Source organism: Triticum dicoccoides, chromosome 6B, assembly GCF_002162155.2.
Source record: "Triticum dicoccoides isolate Atlit2015 ecotype Zavitan chromosome 6B, WEW_v2.0, whole genome shotgun sequence".
In the NCBI taxonomy this organism is placed as follows: domain Eukaryota; kingdom Viridiplantae; phylum Streptophyta; class Magnoliopsida; order Poales; family Poaceae; genus Triticum; species Triticum dicoccoides.
Window position 1 is genome coordinate 117,543,311 of NC_041391.1, and position 19,919 is coordinate 117,563,229.

Sequence of the window (19,919 nt, forward strand, 5' to 3'; positions counted from 1 at the left end):
TAAGATGCATAAAGGATAAACATCACATGCAATCAATATAAGTGAATGATATGGCCATCATCATCTTGTGCTTGTGATCTCCAACTCCGAAGCACCGTCATGATCACCATTGTCACCGGCGCGACACCTTGATCTCCATCGTAGCATCGTTGTCGTTTCGCCACCTATTGCTTCTACGACTATCGCTACCGCTTAGTGATAAAGTAAAGCAATTACAGGGTGCTTGCATTTCATACAATAAGGCGACAACCATATGGCTCCTGCCAGTTGCCGATAACTCGGTTACAAAACATGATCATCTCATACAACAAAATATAACATTATGTCTTGACCATATCACATCACAACATGCCCTGCAAAAACAAGTTAGACGTCCTCTACTTTGTTGTTGCAAATTTTACGTGGCTGCTACGGGCTGAGAAAGAACCGTTCTTACCTACGCATCAAAACCACAACGATAGTTCGTCAAGTTAGTGTTGTTTTAACCTTCTCAAGGACCGGGCGTAGCCACACTCGGTTCAACTAAAGTTGGAGAAACTGACACCCGCTAGCCACCTGTGTGCAAAGCACGCCGGTAGAACCAGTCTCGCGTAAGCGTATGCGTAATGTCGGTCCGGGCTGCTTCATCCAATAATATCGCCGAACCAAAGTATGACATGCTGGTAAGCAGTATGACTTGTATCGCCCACAACTCACTTGTGTTCTACTCGTGCATATAACATCTACGCATAAAACCAGGCTCGGATGCCATTCTTGGGGCACGTAGTAATTTCAAAAAATTTCCTACGCACACGCAAGATCATGGTGATGCATAGCAATGAGAGGGAGAGTGTATCTTCATACCCTTGAAGATCGCTAAGCGGAAGCGTTTATCAACGCGGTTGATGTAGTCGTACGTCTTCACGATCCGAACGATCCAAGTACCGAACGCACGGCACCTCTGAGTTCTGCACACGTTCAGCTCGATGACGTCCTCGCGTTCTTGATCCAGCAAGACGGGCGAAGTAGTAGATGAGTTCCGGCAGCACGACGGCGTGGTGACGGTGTTGGTGAAGAACAATCTCCGCAGGGCTTCGCCTAAGCACTACGGAAACTATGACGGAGGATAAACTAGAGGGGACGGGGTTGCCGGCACACGGCTTGGTGTTTCTTGATGTGTCTTTGGTTCTAGCCCTGCCCCTCTATTTATATGTTGAGCCTTGGGGTCGAAACTTGGAGTAAAAGCCTCCACAAAGTCGGTTTCACCCGAAAGGCAAGAGTCCTTCTCGGACTCCAGGGCCAGACGCCAGGGTTCCTGGCGTCTGGACCCAGACGCCAGGGACCCTGGCGTCTGGCCCCTGGACTCCGCAAAACTTCCTTTTGCGCTTTCCAAAAACCTTGTGGGCTTTCCCCTTTGGCCCAAATAACGTGTTCTCGTATCCAAACATTTCGAGAAACATCTGGAACACCTTCCGGTGAATTCCAGAACCCTTCCGGAGACCAAACAACATTATCCCATATATTAAACTTCATCCCCGGACCATTCCAGAGTTCCTCGTCATGTTCGTGATCTCATTCGGGACTCTTAACAACATTCGGTTACCAACATACATAACTCATATAATACTATATCGTCAACGAACGTTAAGCATGCGGACCCTACAGGTTCGAGAACTATGTAGACATGACCGAGACATCTCTCTGGTCAATAACCAATAGCGGAACCTGGATGCTCATATTGGCTCCTACATATTCTATGAAGATCTTTATCGGTCAAACTGCATAACAACATACGTTCGTTCCCTTTGTCATCGGTATGTTACTTGTCCGAGATTCGATCGTCGGTATCTCAATACCTAGTTCAATCTTGTTACCAGCAAGTCTCTTTACTCGTTCTGTAATACATCATCTCGCAACTAACTCATTAATTGCAATGCTTGCAAGGCTTAACTGAGGTGCATTACCGAGAGGGCCCAGAGATACCTCTCCGACAATCGGAGTGACAAATCCTAATCTCGAAATACGCCAACCCAACAAGTACCTTTGGAGACACCTGTACAGCACCTTTATAATCACCCAGTTACACTGTGACGTTTGGTAGCACACAAAGTGTTCCTCCAGTAAACGGGAGTTGCATAATCTCATAGTCATAGGAACATGTATAAGTCATGAATAAAGCAATAGCAACATACTAAACGATCATGTGCTAAGCTAACGGAATGGGTCATGTCAATCACATCATTCTCCTAATGATGTGATCCTATTAATCAAATGACAACTCATGTCTATGGCTAGGAAACATAACCATCTTTGATCAACGAGCTAGTCAAGTAGAGGCATACTAGTGATAATCTGTTTGTCTATGTATTCACACTTGTATTATGTTTCCGGTTAATACAATTCTAGCATGAATAGTAAACATTTATCATGAAATAAGGAAATAAATAATAACTTTATTATTGCCTCTAGGGCATATTTCCTTCAAGCATAGCACAAGATCGTGTAGTTCGTTTGCTAGAGCTTTTCCAATGTCAAGTATCATTTCCTTAGACCATGAGATCGTGGAGCTCCCGGATGCCGTAGGAGTGCTTTGGGTGTACCAAACGTCACAACGTAACTGGGTGAATATAAAGGTATACTACAGGTATCCCCGAAAGTATCTGTTGGGTTGACACGGATCGAGACTGGGATTTGTCACTTCGTATGACGGAGAGGTATCTCTAGGCCCACTCGGTAATGCATCATCATAATGAGCTCAATGTGACCAAGTGTTTGGTCACGGGATCATGCATTACGGTATGAGTAAAGTGACTTGCCGGTAACGAGATTGAACGAGGTATTGGGATACCGACGATCGAATCTTGGGCAAGTAACATACCGATTGACAAAGGGAATTGTATGCGGGATTACTTGAATCCTCGACATCATGGTTCATTCAATGAGATCATCGTGGAACATGTGGGAGCCAACATGGGTATCCAGATCCCGTTGTTGGTTATTGGCCGGAGAGCTGTCTCGGTCATGTCTGCGTGATTCCCGAACCTGTAGGGTCTACACACTTAAGGTTCGGTGACGCTAGGGTTGTAGAGATATTAGTATGCGGTAACCCGAAAATTGTTCGGAGTCCCGGATGAGATCCCGGACGTCACAGGAGTTCCGGAATGGTCCGGAGGTGAAGAATTGTATATAGGAAGTCCAGTTTCGGCCACCGGGAAAGTTTTGGGGGTCACCGGTATTGTACCGGGACCGCCGAAAGGGTCCCGGGGGTCCAGCGGGTGGGGCCACCTATCCCGGAGGGCCCCGTGGGCTGAAGAGGGAATGGAACCAGCCCCTGGTGGGCTGGTGCGCCCCGCTTGGGCCTCCCCCTGCGCCTAGGGATGGAAACCCTAGGGGTGGGGGCGCCTCACTTGGCTTGGGGGGCAAGTCCCCTCCCTTGGCCGCCCCCTCCCTTGAGATTAGATCTCTAGGGGGCCGGCGCCCCCCAGGGCCCCTATATAAAGAGGGGGGAGGGAGGGCAGCCGCACCCTAGTCCCTGGCGCCTCCCTCACCCCCGTAACACCTCTCCCTCTCGCTGAGCTTGGCGAAGCCCTGCCGAGATCGCCGCTACTTCCACCACCACGCCGTCCTGCTGCTGAATCTCCATCAACCTCTCCTTTCCCCTTGCTGGATCAAGAAGGAGGAGACGTCTTCCCCAACCGTACGTGTGTTGAACGTGGAGGTGTCGTCCGTTCGGCACTAGGATCTTCGGTGATTTGGATCACGACGAGTACGACTCCCTCAACCCCGTTCTCTTGAACGCTTCCGCTCGTGATCTACAAGGGTATGTAGATGCACTCCTCTCTCTCGTTGCTAGATGACTCCATAGATTGATCTTGGTGAAGCGTAGAAATTTTTTATTTTCTGCAACGTTCCCCAACATGGACACTTTTTAAAACTACATGGATATTCTTTTTAAAATAAATTCTAAGTTGAATAAACTTTTTCGAAAAACCATGCATAATGTTTCATATTTAAATGAATATTTTATAAAAAAATTAAAATAAAATATGGGAAAACAAAAAACGGCCAACTAAACACCGAAGGGGAAATTAAGTTGCTGGATGAGCGCTCAGTAAGGAAAATCCAGTCAGCTCAGCGAAACAAAATATTGACCCATGAACGAGAGTACCTCTAGAAGACAAGAGCATCTTTTTTAAATCTCACGACCATTTCCTCAAAAATACATGATCTATTTTGAATATTACATGAATATTTTATGAATTTATGTTACAAGATTTTTTTTAAGTACATGCATATTTTTATGAAATTATATTATCACATTTTAAAGCTGTGAACACTTTTTTAAAATTACATGTGTGAATACTATTCATATTACATGATTTATTTTAAAGGTTTGGGCACTTTTTAAACCACAGGAACATTCTTTTAAACATCAATTCTAAATTGCATGAACATTTTTAAAAGACGTGCATAATTTTTTTTTCTATTACATGAATATTTCTGAAAAATAAAATTAAAGTATGTGAAGAACAAAAAAATTGACTTAAAATTGAGGTGAAAATTCAATTGCTGGATGAGTGCTATATAACAAAAAAAAACTACTCAGTTCAATGGAATTGAATATGTGCGACTATTTTATGTTCACTCAACAATTCCTATTTGAAAAAAAAAATCATGAATTTGACAATATGTAGTTTGACTTCAAGGAATGTTCGTGAATTGAAAAAATATTTATGATTTCTAAAAATAACGAATTTAAAAAAATCAGGAAACTTTAAAAAACTTATAAATGAAATGTATAAGATGTTCAAAAGTTGAACAAGTTATATCTAAAAAAACACTCATGAAATTTAATAATTGTTCATGAAATATTAGAACAACTATATTGGTTTCGAAAATGTTCTAAAATTTAAAATATTCATGTTTCCATTTAAGAATAATTATTTAAAAATGATCACAAAATTTAGAAAAAATGATGAATTTGAGGAATATGAAAATATTATAACAATATTCAAGATTTAAAAAAAATGAATTGTTAAGAAATTATGCATGGTTCTTTTAGAAAAAATAAGAGCCTATTTGGGACTGCTCTGCTCCTTCAAATTCAACTCCGCTCTGAAAAATACAAGTCAAACTGGGTAGCTCCATGAGGGAAAATATCTGATCCACCGAAGCTTCTGGTGCTACCGGTGCACCGAACTTACATTGATGTTGAAGGAACATCTTATACATTTTTAGATTTTTGTGACATCATACATTTATGTTGCGGTGACGTGCTAGAATATTTTTAGATTTTTTAAACTACTCTATGTCATCCGGTGCACCGGTAGCACCACGAGTGGGGATGCACTGGATACATTCCCAGCTCCATGATATGCCGCTCCACAAAAAAAACAAAAGCTGAGGTACAACTCCCAATTTTTATGAAGCTCTTTAGCGGGTGCTCCAAAAAACTCTAGAAGCTGGAGTTGGAGGGAAATTACCAACCATTGCCAGCAGTAAGTGGATATCCATTCATTTCTCCCCCGTCATCCGATCAAATAGATCATTTCCTCCCACTCTTCAAGTTGGAGCTAAATGAAAACTAAACATTCTCTTTGGTAGTGAAACTGTGCCTAAGTGGATTTGGTAAAGTGAAACTGATTTTGATAAAGCTGAGTAGTCCCAAACAGGCCCTAAAGTTCAAGGAACGAGGGGGAAAGAAAAGAATGAAATGAAAAGACTAAAAAAGAAAAGGAAAAAAAGATAGAAAAAAAGAGAGAAGATATAAATCAGACTAAATAGCATCACATGAGATGGCACAACAACTACGTATTCATGTACGCGTGGTCGCTATTCCACGTGGGATAGATGGACGACCTTTCGAGCGACACTGTGATGGGTCGGGGGAGACTTATATGAGATCTCACATTACGTGAGATCATGAGATCAACCATAAAATTTTATATTCAGACATTTCGTAAAAATATGAAATTATTTGACAACATCCATGTGTGGTATGTCTACAACTCCGAAAAAAATGAGCTCAAAACTCGATGTACATTTGGAGATAAAAAAACAAATTCGAATGTGAATAGTGGTAGCTTGGGTGAATAGTACTTTTACACTATTCACGTCAAATTTGTCTTTTTTGTTTCTACTAATGTAGCACGAATTAGGAGCTGAAACTTTTTGAGGTTAAACATCAACCATTGGTGTGCGTCTATAATTTTTTTTGAGAATGTTTGTACATGTAGATCTTTTTAAAAAATGATCTCATTGATATCATATAATGTGAGCTATCTCACAAGTCTCCCGCGGTATAGGATCTCACATTAGGTGAGATCAAGTTTTTTGAAAATACAAAACGTGTTCAAATATTCTAAAAAAATTGTTGGCACACATCAACCTTTGATGTACAACCTCAAAAAGTTTTAGCTCCTAATTCGACCTCTAGTAATAGAAATAAGAAGGAAAAAATCGAATGTGAACAGTGTCAATATACTATTCACCCAAAGCTTCCACTATTCATATTCAAACTTGTATTTTTTGAATTTCTAAATATACATCAAGTTTTGAGCAGATTTTTTTTGGAATTGTAGACATACCCTGCAGGTATGTTGACAACTAATTTCAGAATTTTACGAAATGTCTAAATACAAAATTTTGTGGTCGATCTCATTGGTCTCGTCTAATGTGAGATCTACATGTTCAAACATTCTTAAAAAAATTATAGACACACATCAACATTTGATGTACAATCTCAAAAAGTTTCAGCTCCTAATTCGACCTATAGTAATGAAAAAAAAAGATAAATTCAGATGTGAAAGTAGTATTCACCCAAAGTTTCCACTATTTAATTTGCCTTTTTTGAATCTCTAAATGTACATCAAGGTTTGAGCTGATTTTTTCCGGAGTTGTAGACATACCCTGCAGGTATGTTGTCAACTAATTTCAGATTTTCACGAAATGTCTAAATACGAAATACAAAATTTTATGGTTGATCTCATTGGTCTCCTCTAATGTGAGATCCCATACTAGTACCTCCCGGAGTATCTATTGGGGCCAATAATCTAAGAGCATCTTCATACCTTGCTGGCGACCGCCCGAGCCAGGGATAGTGAAGATCACGACGGATGGTGCACTTAACATCGCGGAAGGAAGAGGAGGGGCGGGTGGTATAGCCCGTTCCGCGTCCGCGCTGTTGGGATCATGGTGCAAGCTGTTTGTTGAGATCTCGGACCCTTTTTTAATGGAAGCTATATCAATGCGGGAAGGAGTTTTATTTGCAAAGCTTCGAGGCCTCTCGCATGTGATAATGGAGACAGATTGCCAGGAGTTGGTACAACTCTGGAACACTCGCCACAATTCACGTTCGATTGTGGCTCATCTTAGACGAAATAGGAGAGCTAGCTTTTGATTTTTCCTTTTTTGAGATCCAGCATGTAACCAGGTCAGCAAACTTGCCGGCGCATCTCTGTGCAAAACGTGCATGCACTTTGAATGTGACCGACTACTGGCTTGACGAGACTCCTAGTTACTTGGTAAGCAGCCTTCTAGCTGATTGCCGGGACAACTCTTTTGTTGAATAAAGCTCTCTGATTTGCCCGCAAAAAAAAAACTTGCTGCCTAAACTACAATGACCCAAATAGATGGTTTATTGGCTTCTGTATAGAAGCCTCGATGCTCTACACCATCCAAGATCCATCATTTAGCAATGCTGGCACAAATCGCATTTTATTTCATGAAATTAAGAGGCGTTACATTACTTCATCATCCCTAAGAAAACACTCCAAAATTACACAAGCATTCGTGTGGGAGCAGCAACAGAGCAACATATAGCAGTAGAGTTCTTGTAAATGCTTCAGGATTTCACAGCAAGTCGCGTCAGAGGTCGAGGAGCTGGCAGTTCTCCCAGAGCGTCTTGGCCGAGCGCCGGAGCTGCGCGGCCTCGGCCTCGGTGAGGTCCATCTCGGCGACGCCGAGGATGCCGCCGCGGCCGAGGCGGGCGGGCAGGCTGAGGAACACCTCGTGGCCGTCTGAGATGCCATGGAAGCCCGAGGCAAGGACAGAGACAGGGTGCACGCGACGCTGGTCGCGGAGGAGGGAAGCAGCGAGGCTGGCAACAGAGTAGCCAATGGCCCAAGAGGTGTACCCCTTGAGGCCGATCACCTCGTAGGCGCCGCCCACCACGGCGCGCCGGATCCCCTCCAGCGCCGCCTCGTCGAAGTTCCGGTGGCTGTCGCGCAGCGACTTGAACGCCGGCATCCCGCCCACGCTGATGCTTGACCAGATCGCCACCGAGCTGTCGCCGTGCTCACCCACCATGTATGCCTGCACATGGACCCATTTGCTTTGCTTGGTTAGTTGGTGATCATTTTCCAGTACTCTATTATCAATGAGCATGCATCTCCATTCTCTAACTGTGATAAAAATTCAGTCTTACAACACATTCAATCCAATGTTGATTAATTTTCTGGGAGGGACAAAAACTCATCCCTAGATCCAGAATTCTCAGATTACACTGGTACTCCATCACATTACTAGGGGAATTGGGTACCATACAAAAGAACTCAAATTCTTTCTGAAAAGAGATGATTTATAGCTTGATACCGATAGGTAAATATTCTATGTGATATTGATGCATTATAAGATTAATTATCTCAATTCGGCTTTTCCATGATCAAATTCAGTAAACACTAGCTAGTTGTGTTCAAAACAAGACTGAACTTAGAGAATGACACTATACCACATGGTATTTGATTTCGTCATCCAAAACAAATATATATATATATATATATATATATATACACACACACTAGTAGCAATTTCTGATATACGGAGTACATTAGGAATTAAAAGACAGTTTCTTTGCCTTCAAGTACCATCACATTTTTCAGTTACGGACCATTTCCACCAAAAAAAATTGTGTAATGTTCTTAAGTAGATTTCACCTGTAATGTCAAATTGTCAATGTAATTTCCAGGTACCGCATTTACCCAGCCATCTAGTCTTGTATTCATATGAACAGAGTAGCTAACGATCACCAGACATATGATCTAAGGAGTAACTATCCACCCACGGACCCACCAAACAAACGAAGAAAGTCTGGCTTGTTCGGGAAAAAACAACACTAAGGCTTTGTTCGGTTAATCCTCTCCCCAAGAGGATTGGAGGGGATTTGCAAGGATTGGTTCATATTTTGACTTAGAAGAGGTTTAAATCCCCCTCAAACCCCTTCAATCCACTCGGATTCACACGCAACCGAACAAGGCCTAAAGATTGCAGGTAAAAAACCCTCTTTCATGGTTAGTACTCCCTCTGTAAAGAAATACTTTCTGTATGAAGAGTGTTTAGATCATTATTACTTTAGTGATCCAAATGTTCTTATATTTCTGTATGAAGGGAGCAATTCTGTAAATCAAACATCAACAGATACTGAACAGAACCCAAGTTTACTGAAGTTGTTATCTAAGTTTCAAAAGTCACAATAATTTCCAACTACCGCGCTCACCCAGCCATCCCATAGTTAATTGAACATATGAACAAATTAGTACTCCCTCCGTCCGGAAATACTTGTCGCAGAAATGCATAAAAACGGATGTATCTAGAACTGAAATACATCTAGATACATCCATTCCTCCGACAAGTATTTCCGGACGGAGGGATTAGTAGGTATCAATCCACCAAACACATGATCCAAAAGTACGTAATCAACAAGCCTGGCCGTTCGAATAAAAACAACATAACGTACTACTACTACTGAATGTCGACACTGGACACTGTCGCATGGGGAGACCAGTCAAGGACGGGCACATGCTCGCACGGCGCCACCGCCGCGTGGCATCCCTACTGAGCAGTGGCGGAGCTTGAAAGAAAATGCTGGGTGGGCCAGACTAAACAAGAGCACAATTTTTTTTGAAATTCTGAATCATAAGCATCAGTATGATTACCGGATGGAGCAAGCAGTATGTATATATACAACAAAATACATTTTAACCCTGAACCACTATTAAGTTAGCTAATACAAAAGCTTTGAGACATTAGACATGTGACTTACTCACATACTACAAATCGACTCTCCGGTCACCCTTGCTTCTAAAATCTGCAACGACATCTTCGTGGCTGTAGTTCTCTAGAATTCCACCCTCTATGTGAACTAACAGATTATTGGCAAGATTCTCATCTTCCAGGGTCTCGCTGCACGCTGCAAGAACTCAATACCTTCGAATGTAACAGCTTCATTTGCTCGAACCTATTCGTACTGGTTTTGGTTATGTTGTTCCAATTCAAGCAACGGCAATATCTGGTTTTCCTGAACTCGAGTTATGTCATCTCTTTTCCTTTTAAAAACCAAATCAATTCTTCTCTGAGATTGATTTTCCTTGCCCATGATTACCTGTGTTGCAATTTGTATAAGATCAGGCTATTCACTTTCTTATCAAATGGACACAACTATTTTTTATCAACAGTTCAACACTGGACACTCAAAACAGATGAATAGTTGGCGCTAATGGTTAGAAATCCCACTGGACACTCAACAGTCAACAGAATTCTGTACAGGTGGAATTCCATATGGATAAAATCTGTTTCTTATAAACACTGGACACTGAAAATAGATGAGTTCATGACTCATAAGTAGATGTAAAGAACTGATCAAAAATGATAAAATGGGGAATTACCTCTTGCTTCTGACAGTTGCTCTACTCTTGGAGGACAGTAGGAGACTGGAGACTAGGAGAGCTCATCCAGTGATCTGCTCATGCGTCAGTCGCCAGAAGTGGTTCGGCAGGCCGCAGGCCAGTAGCACGACGGCGTGGCCGAGCCCAAGCAGATGTCATCTGTGAGCAGGTGCAGAGAGTCGGGGGAAGGGAGGAAAGCAAGGGGCTGAACCGTGGCTGTGAGATACAGGGATTCCGGCGAGAGAGGATAGACGCTGTCGGTTCGCCGACGGCAGCGGCTTGCTCCTGTGCTCCCTGCTCGACTGTGGGACAGTTTGGGAATTAGGGAGTAGGGATTCCTAGCGCTGCCTGCCTCTCTCCGGCTGCTCTGTGCGTGTTTTTTTGAGCAAGGCTGCTCTGTGCGTGAAAGCGAGAGGATGCACGTGGGCTGGGCTAGTGGGCTTGGGAGATGCCTATATAAAAAAAATTTGGGTCAAAATCCTGGGCGGGCCATGGCCCGGTTTAGCCCCTACAGAGCTCCGCCCCTGCTACTGAGTACTGACTCATGGATGGAGCTCCAATCCGGCGACGAGCTCGATCGAGCTAATGAATCATGGATTGAAGGATGGATTCATGGATGGATTCAGGAGTGATTTAGTACCTGCACGTCCTGCGCGTTGACGTCGAGGTGCTCGGCGATGAGGAACCTGAAGCGGGAGGAGTCGAGGTTGGTACCGGAGCCGATGACGCGGCTGGCGGGGAAGCCGGAGAGCCTCCATGCGACGTAGGTGAGCACGTCGACGGGGTTGGAGACGACGAGCAGCAGCGCGTCCTGGGAGTGCTTGGCGACGGGCGGCACGATCTTGCGGTAGAGGGCGACGTTCCGCTGCAGCAGGTTGAGCCTGGTCTCGCTGGGGATCTGCCTGGCCCCGGCCGTGACGATGACGAGGTCGGAGTTCTTGGTGACGGCGGCGTCGGTGCCGGAGACGATGCGGACGCGCGGGAGGAAGGCGGCGGCGTGCTGCAGGTCGAGCGCCTCGCCGCGGAGCTTGTCGGGGAGCGCGTCGACGAGCGCGATCTCGTCGGCCAGGTTCTGGGTGAGGATGGTCTGCGCGATGGCCATGCCCACGTTGCCGGCGCCGATGACGGAGATCTTGGTGAGGCGGCGGTGCGGGACGGCGGAGGAGGTCGGGGTGACCGGGCAGCCGTCGGCCACGGGCCGGAAGAAGCCCGACGACGCGCCGCCGGAGTCGAAGCCCAGCTCCGACAGCGACGACGCCTTGTGCATCCTCCTGGACGGGGTGGGGATGGGATGCCGGTCGAGGGGATCAAATGCGGGGCTGCCGGACTGGGATTGGACGGTGAACTTGTTCTTGGTGGGGAATGGAATGGGAATGGCCAATGAGTTTATAAGCGAATCCTGGGAAAGTGAAACCGCTTATCGGTTACCGGTTTTGACTAGTCGTGGTTTGGGACTTCACTTTTTTGATGGAAGGACGGGAAGAAAAGTATACCGGGATTATTTTACTCGGGCAGTTGTGCTGGACAATGCCTACCGGCCGACTTCCGCGTCCACGTACCGCCTCGCGCGAGTCGCCACCTCAAGCCCACCTAGCCATCTCGAGTATTTGAAAAAAAAAACTACTCCTTCAGTTTTAAAATATAATGCTTCCTCTATTCACGTGCTTCAATTTGAAACAATAACACCCACACGTGTGGGCGTTTCCCAACTCACCCGCACGCCTGAATCGTCGTTCATTGCTGTTTGCACGAATCTTGACACGAAAAGGTGGATTTGGTTTGCCACGTAGGACAAGTCCCGTGTGTGGCATGTAGGCAGTTCGTCCGCATGCCTGTTTTTCCTCCGAGGTCAGCGGTTGTGAGTCGGGGCGTGCGGTGGAACTGCCGTCGCGCCCGCACGCCATGCCCGACTGCGGTTGCCGTCTCCCACGACTTACCACTCGCGCTCCCCTCCTGGTTCATTACTCCCCTCCCATTCATTACTCCCCAACCCACCATCCACACCAGTTGCATTCGATTGAGGAGAAACCGAGAGGAGAAGGTGACGGCGGCGGCGGAAGAGTCGACCGCATTCACAGCCGTTGGTGGGGTTCGCCGGACCGGAGCGTCGTCGCCAGGGCAGCAACAGATTGAAGGTAAGGCTTCCTTCGTGCTCACATTCCTGCCTGCGATTTCTGCCGCCCTCCCATCTATGGTCAATCTTCCCTCGTGTTTCCTCAAGATTTCGGCCGATTCGCGGTGCTCCGGCGTCCTCGTCGGCGGTGGAGTCGCGTGCTTGCCATTTAGAGTGGCATTGCGCAGTTTCGTCGCCGCGGCGGCGGCAGTCATGCCGGTGTAGCTCGCCTGGTCCGCGGCCGCATCTATATATTGCCTGTGTTTTGTGCGGGGATTTTCTAGATGTTAGTTCTGATTTTGCCTCGAAATGCTATGGCCATCAGTGTAGGGCGTTTTTTGTTGTTGAATTCAGGGCATGATTGTTGCGATTGAACCCTAGATCTAGTTAGGTGCATTTCAAATTGTAGGATAATGACAGTCATGGCATTTTCATCAACTACCATCACTGATGGCAACTAATTTTTTGAATCAACCGTGCACGGCGCACGTCCTCTGAAGGTTGGGGTCGCCGGCGGGTTCGCGGGATGCAGCACGGGCACGACGGCATCCCCCTGGACTGCTGGACCGAGGGGGCTTGGAGTCTCCGAGCTGCGCGGGCCGAACTCGGGATGGCCATGGCGCTGGAGCTCCTGTAGAGGTACAGAGAGATGAGGAGATTAGGGAGAGAGAGATGCAGGGAAGAGGGAACAGAAGGAGAGGGCCGCGAGGGGCTGGCCTGGTGGTCAACGGCGGCAGGGAGCTCCTCTCCCCTGATTCGGGTGCGAGCTCCTGGATAGGGGCTCGGGCAGAGGCTGGCAGCGAGGTGAGGAAGGGGAAGGTTTAGACGGCTGCTGGATCGAGCGAGGGGATTGGCTCGAGGAGGAGCGGTGCTGGGTGGATCAGATCTGGGAGGATCCCGAGAGAGAAGTGAGTTGGTCAGGTGGCGGCAGAAGGAATGGGATGGATGGGACAGATCCTAGTTTTTAGGGTTAGGTTGTTTAAGTAGCTGGGTGGACTAGCTTAGGGGCAAAATGGAGCCTCCGATTAAAATCCAACGGTCGAGAAAAATATAGGTAGGGAGTCCAAATAAGAAAATGGAGATGTTTTCGGGATGTTTGGGGATGATTCGGATCCAACAGTAACGACAGAGCGGGTCGGGTTCGGCGGAGTTTCGGACGCGCGCGCGAGGGGCTGCGAGCTGGCAAGAGAGGGTGGACATTTAGACGAGAGGGGAAAACAAAGACAATGGGGTCCGACGAAAGGCCACGGGGACAAGGCGGGGTTTTGTTGGTCTCGGTGAAAGAGAGAAGAGAGGGGGTCCAATTGGTCTGAGAGAAGGTCAACAAGGACAAGCGGTCTAACAAGAGGGAATCGAAAACCCGGTCGGTCTTAGAACGTACAATGGAGAGAACGATGGAACCAGAACGGATGCAAGTTTTGAAAAACATGCAGATGAATTGCAGATGAAGTGCAGATGATGACATGAGACGAGATGCATAACAAGAACGAAATGCAAAACAACAAATAAAACCCAACCACGAAGGAAATATCATATAGCATCTCCGGAAAAGGCAAGAGTTGGAGTTACGAATATGGAAAGTTGCATCCGGGGCGTTACAACACTCCACCACTACGAGAGGATCTCGTCCCGAGATCTAGGATGGCACCGGAGGGAAAAGGAAGAGGAAGAGAAGAGGTAAAACTAAGTTGCTTCTTCGACAAACGAGTGAAACCATGAACCTTGAGAGGTTGAGCAAAATGAAAGAAAGAAAACAACAAAGATGAACGAGATTGCAAACAATCCGTTAGAAAAGAGGAACAAGGAACATTACGATAACTTGAAGGTTGCAAATACATGAATCAAGAGTTTAATGGACAAAATAGAATTCGAAACCACTCCGGTTAAAACAAGATGAGAGAGGAAGAATTTGGTCAGCACTCCGGTTGAACATGGAAGGAATAGAACATGAACTTGAGAAGATGGGAAGATACTTGATGAAATCAACAACACACTGCCTCCGGAACTATTGAAAGAGTGGCATAATGGGTAAGAAACATTTCAGACAGCTCTCCGGTTGAAAAGAGATGAAAGACTTGATAAGATGAAAGAACTTGAACAGGTGACACAACACTCTGGTTAAATGGAGAAGCAAGGAGAAGAACATGATCCTCAGAATTGGAGAAGATGAGTGAAAAGAGCAACATCACCATGCCTCCGAAAGAAAGAATAGAAGATAGATCATTGAAAAAAAAGGAATGGAGAAGAAAATGCCAACTTCTGCCAGAAATGAGCTTGGAAAGCATCCTTGCAAAGAAGAATTGAACGGAATTCTTGCAAAATGAACAACGAAAAGCACAAGTTTGTTGTGGGCTTATGGCAAACATCTCAAAACTTGAGGTGAAATTCTGCCACTAACGAAAAACAATTGCTTGTTTGAGATAAACGAAGAAATGAAAAACCTCTTTCACCGAGAAGGATATGGAGAAAGCTTGGATCAATTATAAGCACCACAAATAGCAACATTCCCAATGGAAGGCTTTAGGTGAAATCTATACCAAGATAACTCCAAAGAAGAAGTTGATTGGTCGAAAAGATCTCTTGAACAAAGGGAAAATGATGGATTTAAAATACCTCATTCTTGACAACATATGAATCATGAAACACGAACGCAAAATTATCAAGAATGACATAACACCACCTCAAGTGATAAGGTAGAAAGAATTGCACTTTGGAATGCAAGAAGAAGAAACACTTGAACTCCTCAAAACAAGACATGTGTTGAGCACCATGTTTATTTTGAAGTATGGCTTGGCGGATCATAACTTCGAGAGAAATCTTGAAGAACAATTGAAGAATGAATAGAATCCTTGACGAACCATCATGTAGAGCCACCATGAAGAACTCCGGTAATGAAAGGATGATAGAAAGAAAGAGAGGTTGAAAACACAAGGTGAAACCTTGCGATGATTTAGATGGAGCTTTGCGACGATATAACCGAGAGAACTTGGAAGTCCGGAAAGAAAAGATGAATACTAGAACCGAGAATTACTTCATCATGAACAATCTCCGGAAGAAAAGAATTGAATCACCTCGAGGAAATAAGAATAAGATTTATTGCATGCTTATCCTTCATCAAATTTAATTGATGACAAGCAACGGATTTGGCATACAACTTATTCTCGTAGAAAGGATTAAGAGAGATATAGCACAAACTTGAGAAGGTCTTGATGGAACCACCGGTGGGATTGAAACAACGAAAGAATGGATGAATTGATACGATAACGAAGAAAGTGAAATCTTGAACGAACCATCGAAAGAATCGTAAATGAACATAGCAAAGGCACAATTCACCGGGAAGAATTGGAAAAACGAATGAAGATACTTGAGGGGATTTAAATACAAGAGAACAAAGAGATCACGAGCTGATTAGAGACCACTTGAGCGATGCACCGGTAAGATATGGAGAAGGAGAGCTAAAAGCTGAGAATGAATAATTCTGAGATGATGGGCCACAGAGAATCAATTTGAAAAGACTCTTGAATTTCTCCGGATGGGTGAAAAGAATTTAAGAGAGCCATGAATCTTCGAGAGAAGGGACAAGATTTAGAGGAAACACTTCTTCGGTCTTCACATGTTGAGAATGATGACGAGAACCACCAAAATTACTGAGATACTCCGGTATGATGACAAGCGAAGAGGTTGAGCCAACAATGAAATGATTTGAAATCGATCTTGGAAAGGCATCTGACTGATGATAATTCATTCTTACGTCAAACTTCGAAAGACTTTGGGAATGGCTCCGGGAAAATTAGAAGAGTCAGGTAAGATCCTGGGAAAAACCTGTGGGTTATGGGTGAAGGAAATATGCCCTAGAGGCAATAATAAAGTTATAATTTATTTCCTTATAATCATGATAAATGTTTATTATTCATGCTAGAATTGTATTTACCGGAAACATAATACATGTGTGAATACATAGACAAACATAGTGTCACTAGTATGCCTCTACTTGACTAGCTCGTTAATCAAAGATGGTTATGTTTCCTAACCATGAACAAAGAGTTGTTATTTGATTAACGAGGTCACATCATTAGTAGAATGATCTGATTGACATGACCCATTCCATTAGCTTAGCACCCGATCGTTTAGTATGTTGCTATTGCTTTCTTCATGACTTATACATGTTCCTATGACTATGAGATTATGCAACTCCCGTTTACCGGAGGAACACTTTGGGTACTACCAAACGTCACAACGTAACTGGGTGATTATAAAGGAGTACTACAGGTGTCTCCAATGGTCGATGTTGGGTTGGCGTATTTCGAGATTAGGATTTGTCACTCCGATTGTCGGAGAGGTATCTCTGGGCCCTCTCGGTAATACACATAACATAAGCCTTGCAAGCATTACAACTAATATGTTAGTTGTGAGATGATGTATTACGGAACGAGTAAAGAGACTTGCCGGTAACGAGATTGAACTAGGTATTGGATACCGACGATCGAATCTCGGGCAAGTAACATACCGATGACAAAGGGAACAACGTATGTTGTTATGCGGTCTGACCGATAAAGATCTTCGTAGAATATGTAGGAGCCAATATGGGCATCCAGGTCCCGCTATTGGTTATTGACCAGAGACATGTCTCGGTCATGTCTACATTGTTCTCGAACCCGTAGGGTCCGCACGCTTAAGGTTACGATGACAGTTATATTATGAGTTTATGCATTTTGATGTACCGAAGGTTGTTCGGAGTCCCGGATGTGATCACGGACATGACGAGGAGTCTCGAAATGGTCGAGACATAAAGATTGATATATTGGAAGCCTATGTTTGGACATCGGAAGTGTTCCGGGTGAAATCGGGATTTTACCGGATTACCGGGAGGTTACCGGAACCCCCCGGGAACCACATGGGCCTTCATGGGCCTTAGTGGAAAGGAGAAAGGGGCAGCCCAAGGGGGCTGCGCGCCTCCCCCCTTCCCCTAGTCCTATTAGGACTAGGAGAGGTGGCCGGCCACCCCTCTCCCTCTTTCCCCCTTGGGAATCCTAGTTGGAATAGGATTGGAGGGGAGTCCTACTCCCGGTAGGAGTAAGACTCCTCCTGCGCCTCCTCCTCCTGGCCGGCGCACCCTCCCCCTTGGCTCCTTTATATACTGAGGCAGGGGCACCTCTAAACACACAAGTTGACACAAGTTGATCCACGTGATCGATTCCTTAGCCGTGTGCGGTGCCCCCTGCCACCATATTCCTCGATAATACTGTAGCGGAGTTTAGGCGAAGCCCTGCTGCTGTAGTTCATCAAGATCGTCACCACGCCGTCGTGCTGACGAAACTCTTCCCCGACACTTTGCTGGATCGGAGTTCGGGGATCGTCATCGAGCTGAACGTGTGCTCGAACTCGGAGGTGCCGTAGTTTCGGTGCTTGATCGGTTGGATTGTGAAGACGTACGACTACTTCTTCTACGTCGTGTCATCGCTTCCACAGTCGGTCTGCGTTGGGTACGTAGACAACACTCTCCTCTCGTTGCTATGCATCACATGATCTTGCGTGTGCGTAGGAAATTTTTTGAAATTACTACGAAACCCAACAGTGGCATCCGAGCCTAGGTTAATGATGTTGATGTTATATGCACGAGTAGAACACAAGTGAGTTGTGGACGATACAAGTCATACTGCCTACCATCATGTCATATTTTGGTTCGGCGGTATTGTTGGACGAGACGACCCGGACCAACCTTACGCGTACGCTTACGCGAGACCGGTTCCCTCGACGTGCTTTGCACAGAGATGGCTTGCGGGCGACTGCCTCTCCAACTTTAGTTGAACCAAGTATGGCTACGCCCGGTCCTTGCGAAGGTTAAAACGGAGTCTATTTGACAAACTATCATTGTGGTTTTGATGCGTAGGTGAGATTGGTTCTTACTTAAGCCCGTAGCAGCCACGTAAAACATGCAACAACAAAGTAGAGGACGTCTAACTTGTTTTTGCAGGGCATGTTGTGATGTGATATGGTCAAAGCATGATGCTGAATTTTATTGTATGAGATGATCATGTTTTGTAACCGAGTTATCGGCAACTGGCAGGAGCCATATGGTTGTCGCTTTATTGTATGCAATGCAATCGCGATGTAATGCTTTACTTTATTACTAAACGGTAGTGATAGTCGTGGAAGCATAAGATTGGCGAGACGACAATGATGCTACGATGGAGATCAAGGTGTCGTGCCGGTGACGATGGTGATCATGACGGTGCTTCGGAGATGGAGATCACAAGCACGAGATGATGATGGCCATATCATATCACTTATATTGATTGCATGTGATGTTTATCTTTTTATGCATCTTATCTTGCTTTGATTGACGGTAGCATTATAAGATGATCTCTCACTAAATTATCAAGAAGTGTTCTCCCTGAGTATGCACCGTTGCCAAAGTTCGTCGTGCCCAGACACCACGTGATGATCGGGTGTGATAAGCTCTACGTCCATCTACAACGGGTGCAAGCCAGTTTTGCACACGCAGAATACTCAGGTTAAACTTGACGAGCCTAGCATATGCAGATATGGCCTCGGAACACGGAGACCGAAAGGTCGAGCGTGAATCATATAGTAGATATGATCAACATAACGATGTTCACCATTGAAAACTACTCCATCTCACGTGATGATCGGTTATGGTTTAGTTGATTTGGATCACGTGATCACTTAGAGGATTAGAGAGATGTCTATCTAAGTGGGAGTTCTTTTGTAATATGATTAATTGAACTTAAAATTTATCATGAACTTAGTCCTTGATAGTATCTTGCTTGTTTATGTTGATTGTAGATAGATGGCTCGTGCTGTTGTTCCGTTAAATTTTAATGCGTTCCTTGAGAAAGCAAAGTTGAAAGATGATGGTAGCAATTACACGGACTGGGTCCGTAACTTGAGGATTATCCTCATTGCTGCACAGAAGAATTACGTCCTGGAAGCACCGCTGGGTGCCAGGCCTGCTGCTGGAGCAACGCCAGATGTTATGAACGTCTGGCAGAGCAAAGCTGATGACTACTCGATAGTTCAGTGTGCCATGCTTTACGGCTTAGAATCGGGACTTCAACGACGTTTTGAACGTCATGGAGCATATGAGATGTTCCAGGAGTTGAAGTTAATATTTCAAGCAAATGCCCGGATTGAGAGATATGAAG

At 45.0% G+C, this 19,919-nt stretch overlaps 1 protein-coding gene across 1 annotated transcript; it reads right to left on the reverse strand.

The window, feature by feature from the left end:
* Positions 1–7,680: 7,680 nt before the first annotated feature.
* On the reverse strand, positions 7,681–12,015 carry LOC119323214 (L-lactate dehydrogenase A). Its single transcript, XM_037596808.1, has 2 exons — positions 11,281–12,015; positions 7,681–8,292 (listed from the first exon to the last, which is right to left on the reverse strand). The coding sequence occupies exons 1-2, from the start codon at positions 11,905–11,907 to the stop codon at positions 7,846–7,848; spliced, it is 1,074 nt and encodes a 357-aa protein (XP_037452705.1). The 5' UTR covers positions 11,908–12,015; the 3' UTR covers positions 7,681–7,845.
* Positions 12,016–19,919: the final 7,904 nt, after the last annotated feature.

Bases quoted from the DNA above. Each gene is read 5' to 3' on its own strand.
- LOC119323214 (XM_037596808.1), bottom strand. From the start codon at position 11,907: ATGCACAAGGCGTCGTCGCTGTCGGAGCTGGGCTTCGACTCCGGCGGC. The intron at 8,293-11,280 runs GTACTAAATCAC...GTCCATGTGCAG, and splicing joins TCAACGCGCAGGACGTGCAG to GCATACATGGTGGGTGAGCA.